We start from the raw sequence: 9,995 nt of genomic DNA, 5'->3' as shown, positions 1-9,995 counted from the left end.
CATTAGTGAGGAATTCCTTTTCTACTGTGGGCAAGACAGAAATGAGCTCGAGCTGAATGAACTGAGTCCAGTCACAAGGAGTAACCCAATGAAGAAGTCAGTTAATTGAGTGCAGCCTTTTCCCAACATGCCTGTGGGGCATCAACGCTCAGGAGACGGAAAACGTGCTGTTTTCCTAGGAGTGAGGTGACTGGTCAGGGCAGGGTGGTTTGAAGGTGGAACCTCCTCAGAAGGAACAGCCAAGAACAAGTGGTCCCTTGGGGCCCCATTCAGCCTGAGAATGTCAGAGGGACTGTTTCACGCGGTCCCCTCCGCATATCAAGACACCGCCCACCCCACCCCTGCATCAGGGTGCCAGAGAAGATAGGAATATAGATTTTAATCATTGTGCTGCTGCTGTTAACCAGAGTGCATCCTTTGTGGCTTTTGATGCCACAGTGTAAATAAGAAGGTTTCACACAGAAACACTCTGGGGCTGTCGGTGACAAAGGGGAGGGGTGCCTCTGGTGCCTCTGGTGGGGAGGGGTGACCGAAGGAGAAATGAAGTGAGGAGAGGAGTGGGGAGCAGACCCTGGGCTGGGAGTCGGCTCCATTCCCATCAGGACCCAGAGAGGCATGGGTCCTTCCTGGCCAGGGCTTCTGACCTGGACCAGTGCACGTGAACCCGACTTCCCTTCCAAATCAGCCGCCTCCAGCTTCAGGAACAATTCTTGCTGAGTAAATGAGGTCCAGGGCAGGCCCACAGTTGGCCACCAAAGGGGGAAGGGATGTAGACCAATGGAGAGAAGAGGGGTTGGGATCCCTGCAACCCTTCTCCACCTTCCATCCCAAGAGACCTTCAGACTAGCGCAGATCCAGGGAAAGGACAGCTACAAGTAGCTATCCTCTGGGTCAGAACTGCCCTGCCTACCCCCTATCCTGGAGATGGGAGAGATAAACCCACAGGAAGGGAGGTAGCATATACTCCTGCTACCCACCTTTCTCTGCCTGAGCAGTAAGTGAGGACTCTCCCCAGAAGTCACCTGAGCTCCAACAGGGGAAGGGGGATGGCAGAGTCGTCGACACTTCTTACAGTTTTCTCGGGTTGGTAGGGTTTGGAGGTGCAGAGGTCACTTAGAGCCCTAGGGCCTAACCCCACTGGCTGCTGACAGGAGCTGGCATCCGGGGAAGCAGCCCAAGCTACTTTGATGAGATCATTCCTCTTGTCCAGAGTGGGGTGAGCCGGTCCAGGACACGGTGGCTGGGCCCAGAGCCAGCTAGGAGTCAGAGACACACAGGGCTTCCACCGCATCGCTCAGACCCTGGTTGACGCCCCCCACGGTCAGGAGGCAGTTCTTGACAATGATGCTGGAGCAGGCACAGCGGGGCGTGGGCATGGCAGGGAGGACCTCCCACTTGTTCTTCCCCGGGTGGAACGCCTCTGCCGTCTCCAGGACAGTGGGTTGGTTCCCTGAAAGTGCCAAGGGAACCGGACCTTACAAAGGAGTCCAGTCTCCAATCTGCCCCAGGGAAGTCCCCCCATCTTGCTCCCCCGCCTCTGGAACCACAAGCAGATGCCAATCAACCTCAACTTCCTTGGCTACAGAATTGCTCCTTCCCCACCCTTTTGTCAAACAGCTGCTTTGTCCTTCCTGCCTTCTCTGTCTTTTCATCTCAAGAGTAACTTTCTTTCCCCACCGCCTGCTTTCACCAGAAGTTTCTAGACACTACTGCCGCTCTTCTGCCCTTTACTAAGAAAGCTGCTCACATGGTCTAGCTTACATCAAGCTGCTTTCCTGTGTGGGTAAATAGGGTGTCTGTCCACACTGAGTAAACTCTGGGTTCCTGGAAGCTCTGCTGCTCATATGTCTCTCCCCTGTTGATGTTGGGGTCCCGCCTTCAAAATACCTTAATCTCTGGGAGGTCTTATATAGCAAATCCTGAATTCATTAGAATAACTGATTTGATCAGACTGCTTTTCTACTCCATGACAGAGTTGGGTATCCAGGGAGAAGAGAAAGAGGACCAAGGCCAATCCCTGCCACACTTTCACCTCCAGTCATTCCTGGACAGGGGCCCAGGGACCTGTGCTTGGCAAGCCTGTGGCACATGGTTATCAGTATGTCCCTTATGCTCTCTGGGCCTCAGTTTCTCCTGTGTAAAAGGACAGATAGACCATAACTGAGGCCCGTCCACGGAGACATGACATCTAGGCTGGGACGAGGGGAGTGCTTTGAAATTCTTTGGAATAAAGCAGTAGGCAGGCAGTGTGCAAGGAACCAGCACCCTCTCCTGCTCATGCAGAGTGCCTAGAATCCACCAAGCACCAGACCACAGCGCCAGCCCGGAAGCTCTATCCTTACCAAGTCCTCCAGCCACTATGATCCGTCCACTCAGAGAGCCGGCCACAAAGTCTGCCCGCCGCTTCTTAAGGAAGAATGAGCGCTCCATCTTCAGCCATCCCCCTACAGGCCATGGGTGATGGTAGGAGATACACAGAGAGAATTAGATGCTGACCACCCGCCCCTCCAAATACACATCAGTCCCAAACTGCTCTCACCCTAGGCAGCATCTCCACTCCATCTACCCTGTGTGCTCAGTGCATATACAATGTCTGCTGCTGTTTGAAATGACACTCTACCCTCTCCCATGCTTGCTGCAATCCAAGGAACCATAACCTCTTATGACAAATCACCTTGTTCTACCTCTGTTCTCAAGGGCTTTAAGCTGGAAAGGAGGCTGACTAGAGGCAGAGAGCGTCAGAGTCAGGATCCTTCTGTTTTTCCACGAGTAAAAAACAGGAAAAAGCCCTTCCTCACCTGGCGCTGGCTGGATGTTGTAAGAATGGACAATAGGTGGAAAAGGCTTTGATAAAAACAACTAACCAATCAAAGGGAACCCTGTACAGATGAAAGAACTTGATCCCAAGAGTAGCCCTGAATGGAGAAGGGTGTTCAGACTCTGAAAGGCTCACCCAGCTGAGTAAGTGAGCCTGGGTGGATGGATGGGATGGGGGTAAGGTGGGGGATTCAGCCAGAAGGGAGGTGCGCAGCCGGGGACTGGTGCCCAGCTTACCCTGTTCCATGTCGAACACGTCCATCGTCCGGAGGAACTTGGGCTGCTGGTAGAGCCGACCCTGCCGCAGGCCACCCAGGCTGTACAAGCGGTCGTCTAGGGTCACAAAGCTGGAGAAGGCCCGCTTGCAGGGAATGTTGGGGAACTTGGTCCAGGAGCGAGTCTCGATGTCAAAGACCTCGAAGGCGTTAACCGCGTACTTGGACTGTCGTCCCCCTGGAGGCCAGAGTAGGGCGAAGGTTGGGCAGAAGAGTAAGTCTCTGAGGACTGGGGCTGGGTTTCCCCTTCTGACTGTTATCAGATCATATAGGAAGCTCCCTGAGGGGTGGGGCAGCCTGATTAACCCCCAGTGCCCAGGGGTGCTCAGCACACAGGCACTGCTTCCAACAGGAACTGACCCAGGGGAGGGAAGAAGGGCCAGACATGGGTCAGACAACCCGTCCTTACCCAGCACATAGATCTTGGAACCTCGGATGAATGAGGTGGCAGCATATCTCGGGGTGGGCATGGGTGCTAGAGACACCCACATGTCCTTGAGCATGTCATAGTGTTGGAGGTGGTTGTGTGGACGGAGGTCCAGGCCCATCCCGCCTGCCGCGTACACTCGGTAATCTAAGGAGAAAGGCCATACAACAGACACTATGAGACAGGCCCATCGTACTCAGCTCCTACCATGGCCAGCCTCTGTTAACCCCTGGAGCACAAGCACTGAAGCCTGGCCAGGTCCCAACCACCGCTCTGCCTGAGAATGGGTTGGTGGCACCCTTAAAAGTCCCTGCCACAGTCAAGCCTGGGTCTTCTTGAAGCCATGTCAGGCCTACATGCCTTAGCCTTCCTTGGTGGCTGGCCCTTGGTTAAACCCGAAATACTAAGGCTTGCACAGAGGTAGACTGCAGTGGAGTCTAGGCCTGGACAACCCTTTGCAGGTCTTATCCCCTCCATTCTCCCCCTCCCTGGGCAGCCAGAGGGATGCCAAAGAGGAGGGGTATTCCTCTGATACCCTCCAATAGTGGCCTCTTCCCCAGGCACTCCCAGATCAGAACTCTCTAGACCTAGCAGGAGCCTTTGGAAATGAGGTCAGCCCTGCTGTCATTGGCCTTGTGGGACACTGGCCTGCTGCTATCTCTTTCTTTGTCCAGATAGGGGAAGGCCATCCTGCTTCATGCACAGGAAAGCTCTGGGCTCCAGGAGGCACCCTGCACTGAATGGGCTAGGGGTGAATGAGGGAGAGGCTTTGGAAGAGAGAAAACTGGCCCCTATAAGAAGCCCTGCCCAGAGAAGTGAGTTGCCCCCCACTCTCTACTGCTCTTGGCTGCAGGTGACACAGTGCAGCAGAGAGGATGGGCAACGCCTCCATGTTTCCCTGGGCCTCACCCCAGTACCTCACGCAGCCTGTTAAGGACACAGCCCTACCCCCAGGGCCCTCTTTTTCCCAGGGACTCACCCCTGCCCAGGATTCTGTCTCCTAGTAGCCAGTCCTCACCGCTTCTGGCTCTATGAGACTTTCATTCTTCAAGGGGATTGCAGGGGTGAGTACTACTTCTTTCTACTTTCCAATCTTACTAAAGAGAGGGAAAAAAAATCCCAACCCTAGCCTGTGGCTGGGAGACGGGGCCTGCTAATGAGAAATTTACCTTACACAAACTCCGCCTCTTCTATTCCTGTTTTCACCCACACACCTCCAGGTGGGAACCCTCACATCCAGTCCACACTACCATTCCTGCACCCAATTCTTTTTTTTTTTTTTTTTTTTTTGCAGTATGTGGGCCTCTCATTGTTGTGGCCTCTCCCGTTGCGGAGCACAGGCTCTGGACGCGCAGGCTCAGCAGCCATGGCTCACGGGCCCAGCCGCTCCGCGGCACGTGGGATCTTCCCGGACCAGGGCACAAACCCGTGTCCCCTGCATCGGCAGGTGGACTCTCAACCACTGCGCCACCAGGGAAGCCCTGCACCCAATTCTTACTCATCCTTTCAGAGTCACCTGAGTGTCCCTGGACTGCAAGGCTGGGCTGAGAGCGGCGGCTCAGGACCTCTTGTGGCACCTGCATCATCCTACTTGCCACACGTTACTGAAATAACCTTTGTATGTTTCTTTCAATAGATTGTTTGGTTCTTGAGATTTGTTAATCTGTGGCCCCAGCATCTGCTAGAAAGCGTGGCACACAGGCATGTAAAGTCTTAGTAAACTAACTGTTGAACCCATTCAATGCCATAGTTAAGAGCACAGACTCGACCATCACCTGCTGGCTGCGTAACCTTGGGCAAGTTACTTAATCTCGCTGGGCCTCACATTGCTTCTCTCTAAAATGAAGATAATAATAGCACTTACCTCATCAGACAGGTTGTGAGGGTCAAAGGGGTTAATACCTATAAGGCACCTACGGTAAGGACTCAATAAATGTTGGTTCTTAATCTTTCAGCCCCACTTATTGAGATCTGCGGATAAAGGACTACCCTTTCCCTCTCTATTTCCCCATGGGCCTCCATGCTTTCCATCTTTCTTACTGGAAGTTCAGGAGGCCCCATTGGCTACTCTGCCCTCAGGGATTTTGAGTTAGAGTTTCTCTTTCTGACCTTCATTGGTAAGACCCGGGCTCCTAAAGGCAGGGATCAGATCTTCTGCCTCTTTCCTTCCTTCCTGGGACCTAGAACTGTGCCAGGGACAGAGCAGGTGCTCAAGAAATACTGGTTTCTGATCTACAGTAGACCTGACAGGCAGCTGAAATGGTTTTGAAAGAGAAGGAGGGAAGGTCTCATCCCACTAAGCCTGTCTGATCTGAACTTGGGGTCTCCTAACTCCTGCTGGGCCATTTTCCATAAAACCCTGTGTGTTTTAGCAAAAGAGCTTTCAGAGCCCCCTCTGTGCTCTGGGCTGTACCAGGCCTGCAAAGAAAGAAATGATGGGCTTGGAAAAAGCGAAATGAGAATTAAAGCTACGTGATCAGCACATGCATGCCCTGAGAACCTAGTGAACCTGGGCAAGATGCCGCAGAAGCACGACCCTCAGGAACGTTATGGTGTCCACTCATCAGTGTCTCTGAGATTGGGAGGCAGATGGTGGTGAGAAGGTCCTGGAATCAGGTCCCAAAGCCCTCCCAGTGGGGCCTGGTGATGGTACGAGGTTGGCATGAACATCCCCAGGGCCCCAAATATGTGTCTGGAGGTGGTGGCACTTGCAAGGAAGATTTCAGGGGATTTGGTGCTGTGGGTGGAAGGCCCAATCATTCTGCTGAATGAAGGAATGTACAGGGACATTGCACTAACCTCCTTTGGCTCTCCCCTCTGCCCTGGCCTGCCCAGCTTGCTGGGAGGAACCTGGTGGGGTGGAGGGGAGCTCTGGCATCATATGGATTTACTAGACACTTCACTTGCCGAGTCTCTATTTTCCCATCTGTAAAATAAGGCCAGCGGGTCTCCAGTTTTAGTGTCCATTGTAAAGATCAACTGGGGATCAGGAATGTGACAGTGGCCTCCAACTCAGTGTTGGTTTCCATCCCTTTCCCCGTGGCCCCCCACTCCCTTCTCTCTGCCCGCCCTCAGCCCTGGCCCCACTCGCCTTTGGCCGTGACAGAAATGCCCATGGCGGCCTCGCGCAGCATGCTCCTCTTCTTCCACTTGCCCTCATCGATGTTGTACATCTCCACGACCTTCAGAGGCAGCTGATTGGTGCCCACACCCCCGATCACCATGATCCGCTTCCCCAGGGCGGTGACAGCCACCCCGGCCCGGGCTGTGGGCAGGGGGCACAGGTCGGTCCACTGGTCGGCCTCGGGGGAGTAGACCTCAAAGCAGTCCACGGGGACGCCGTTGTCGTCACATCCCCCGATGGCATAGACCTGCCCCCCAGTTTCCAGCAGGGAGCAGTAGACCCGGCGGCTGGGCAGTGGCGCCAGGCGCTTCCACTGGAAGTCCTTGACGTTGGGCACCTCCATGGCAGCCCGGGGACCCCGCCCGCCGCGCCCCCGCGGAGCGCCGTGGGAGGTGAGAGCCCGGGAATCCGCCGGCTACTCCGCGCCCCCTCTCGCCGCCTCCATCTCGCTCCGGTTCGCCTGCTCCCGCCCGACCCCCGGCAAGGGCCCCGACGCCGGCCAGCACTTCACCGTCCCTCAAGACTCAGCGGTCCGGAGGCGTCCGAGCCCGGCCCTGCGGGAGGAATAGGGGGCGAATCAAGGGCAGCCGGGCCCGGCGCCCTGGCCTCCTGGCGTGTGGGCGGGCGAGCGGGCTCCCAGCCCCCCGCCAACTTTCAAGGGAAAACGCGGCGGCGAGGGCGCCACCCCGCGGCGGCATCAAACCCGCACCGCTTTGTCCCCCGCCGCTCCCAGCCAGCTGGTCGGAAACCCTCGGAACGCGTGGGGGGCCGGGGGCGTTCCGGGGTTCAGGGTGCCAGGCTGCCTCCCGGCGACGCAAGGAGTTAACACCTTTCGGCGCCGCCGCCTGCCTCCCCCGGCTCTCCCTCCCAGCCAACTCCCGTCCCTGCCCCCGCGCCACTTACACAGTGCGGCGGCGAGGCGCAGGCAGCGCATTACCCGAGGGCGGCGCGGGGAGCAGGGGAGAGGGCGCTCTGTCCTTCCCCGGTCCGCACACCGCTGTCACACACCCAGAAGAGGAGAATAAATGAGCAGCAGGAAGGAGAAGCGGAGCCGCCGCCGGAGGGTGGGGTGGGGGGAGGCCGGCGAGCTGGCTCCACGCACATCCCCACCATCAGCCGCCACACCTGTGCAGGAACCCGCGTGCGCCCCGCGGCGAAGCGAGCCCTGACCTCTTTACAGAAGCCCTGGCTGCGCCCGGCCTGCGGGGGAGGAAAAGGGCCCGGCGGGAGACGCTCACCTTGCCCACTGTTCAGGGAAAGCGGGGCACTAGAGCCAAGTACCCAGATGACGGGGACTAGACTCCCTCCAGTGTGGGAGTGGGCGGTTTGTGAGTGTTTGTTTTGGATGAGGAGGCGGAGAGTCCAATTACCCAGTTTATCTACAGTACACAGACCCAGTTCGTGACAGCCTGGCTTAATAGTCGGCTTTGCTTTGGGGGAGGTATTATCAAATGGTTTAACCTAAGAGAAACAAGTTATGTGGGTGTGACACACGTAGACCTGACACGGGTGCATCCAAACAATGTACACACCGACCTGCGCACATTTGCATAATTTACACATCACCTCACCCTCCACCCGGAAATGGTCATATCCACGGAGAAACTGACAGAAAATGCACAGTAATGCAGACACACAGCCAGAGACAAAAGTGGAAAGGCAAACACGTGAGTGGTCCCTCCCACATCACACCTTAGGAAGGGAAAACCTGGTTATCAAATCTTGGCCCTCAGCACCAACCCACAGGTCTTGCCAAATAATTCTTTCAAGCCATTCTGTAATGGCTTTATCAGGACAGTAGTCCCCAGTAACAAAAGTGCCCATGACACCAGTGAGCCACCTGGTGTGATGAACTGCAGGCTTGTGGGGTCCTCCTATATGATTCCCTTGAATAGAGCCAAGTGTTGAAACGCTCAGGCTTGGGAGTCTTGACAGACCTCGGTTTGAATTCTGGCTCTGAAATTATTTAACTACTTCGAGGCTCAGTTTCCTTATTTTAGTTAGATTAAACTTTGTATTTTGAGATAAATTGTGGATTCACATGCAGTTGTAAGAAATAACACCTTTTACCCAATTTCTCTCAATGGTAACATCTTGCAAAACATATAGTACAATAATACCATAGCCAGGATATGGAAATTGATCAGTCAAGATTTAGAATATTTCCATCACCACAAGAACACTTCACGTTGCCTTTTTTTTTTTAAATTGAAGTATAGTTGATTTACAACACTGTGTTAGTTTCAGGTGTACATATTGCCTTTTTATACCCATACCTTCTTCCCTCTCACCCCTCTCTCTCCAACTGCTGGCAACCACTAATCTGTTCTCCATTTCCATAATTTTGTCATTTCAAGAATGTTATATAAATAGAAACTTACAGTATGTAACCTTTGGATATTGGCTTTTTTTTGCTCCCAGCATAATTCTGTGGAGATTCATCCAAGTTGTTGCATGTATCACTAGTTCATTCCTTTTTATTTCTGAGTAGCATTCCATGGTATAGATATATCCTTGTAGATTTTTGTGAAGATTAAATAAGATGATATTTTGGGGACTTCCCTGGTGGTGCAGCAGTTAAGAATCTACCTGCCTATGCAGGGGACACCAGTTCGAGCCCTGGTCCGGGAAGATCCCACGTGCCGCGGAGCAACTAAGCCCGTGTGCCACAACTACTGAAGCCCGCATGCCTAGAGCCCGTGCTCCGCAACAAGAGAAGCCACTGCAGTGAGAGGCCCGAGCACCACAACGAAGAGTAGCCCCTGCTCGCCGCAACTAGAGAAAGCCCTCGTGCAGCAACGAAGACCCAATGCAGCCAAAAATAAATAAATAAATAAATTTATTTACTTATTTATTTATTTAAAAAATGAGATGATATTTGTGAAGTGTTCAGTTCAGCTTCTGACACACAGCAAGGGGCTGGTAAATCACTATGAATACCATTACTACTACGACTACTGTCAACAAAACCAAGAAAAAGGAAAACTGAGAACAAGCACAAACATTTTGCCCCTCAGTTAGAAATGACTTCCTGTGAGAAACAGAAGTCACAGTACCTCTTAACAGTTCATAGGCCCATCTTAACATCTTGAGTTCTTGGTTTAGAAATTCCACTGCTTTTTAGTTTGAATTCTCTGTACTTACATAGTAAGTACCTCTAAGAACCTTCACAGAGGACAGTTGTGTTGGGGCTCAGAGCAGGCCACCCCAAGGTATACCACAATGGCATATTTATTATTTTAAGTTAAAGTTACTTGAGAAACAGCCGTTAGGAAAAAACATTTGATATTAAAAAAACACTCTGTACCCCTTCTTTCCCCCGAAAGTGGGAAATAAATCTCCCATGTGATAG

The 9,995-nt window shown here is 53.5% G+C and overlaps 1 protein-coding gene across 1 annotated transcript; it reads right to left on the bottom strand.

The window, feature by feature from the left end:
- Positions 1-395: 395 nt before the first annotated feature.
- KLHDC8A (kelch domain containing 8A) lies at positions 396-7,236 on the bottom strand. Its single transcript, XM_060088438.1, has 5 exons — positions 6,611-7,236; positions 3,502-3,666; positions 3,055-3,270; positions 2,343-2,444; positions 396-1,450 (listed from the first exon to the last, which is right to left on the bottom strand). Exons 1-5 carry the CDS (start codon positions 6,984-6,986, stop codon positions 1,257-1,259), a joined length of 1,053 nt encoding a protein of 350 aa, XP_059944421.1. The 5' UTR covers positions 6,987-7,236; the 3' UTR covers positions 396-1,256.
- Positions 7,237-9,995: the final 2,759 nt, after the last annotated feature.

The sequence above is a fragment of the Mesoplodon densirostris genome, chromosome 2 (genome assembly GCF_025265405.1).
Source record: "Mesoplodon densirostris isolate mMesDen1 chromosome 2, mMesDen1 primary haplotype, whole genome shotgun sequence".
In the NCBI taxonomy this organism is placed as follows: Eukaryota; Metazoa; Chordata; class Mammalia; order Artiodactyla; family Ziphiidae; genus Mesoplodon; species Mesoplodon densirostris.
This window is presented reverse-complemented; position numbering and strand designations above follow the sequence as displayed.

Coding starts and splice junctions, on each gene's coding strand:
- KLHDC8A (XM_060088438.1), bottom strand. CDS start 6,986: ATGGAGGTGCCCAACGTCAAGGACTTCCAGTGGAAGCGCCTGGCGCCA. Junction 2,445..3,054: donor CGTGTTCGACATGGAACAGG/GTAAGCTGGGCA, acceptor CATGGCCTGTAG/GGGGATGGCTGAAGATGGAG. Junction 1,451..2,342: donor CATAGTGGCTGGAGGACTTG/GTAAGGATAGAG, acceptor TGGCACTTTCAG/GGAACCAACCCACTGTCCTG.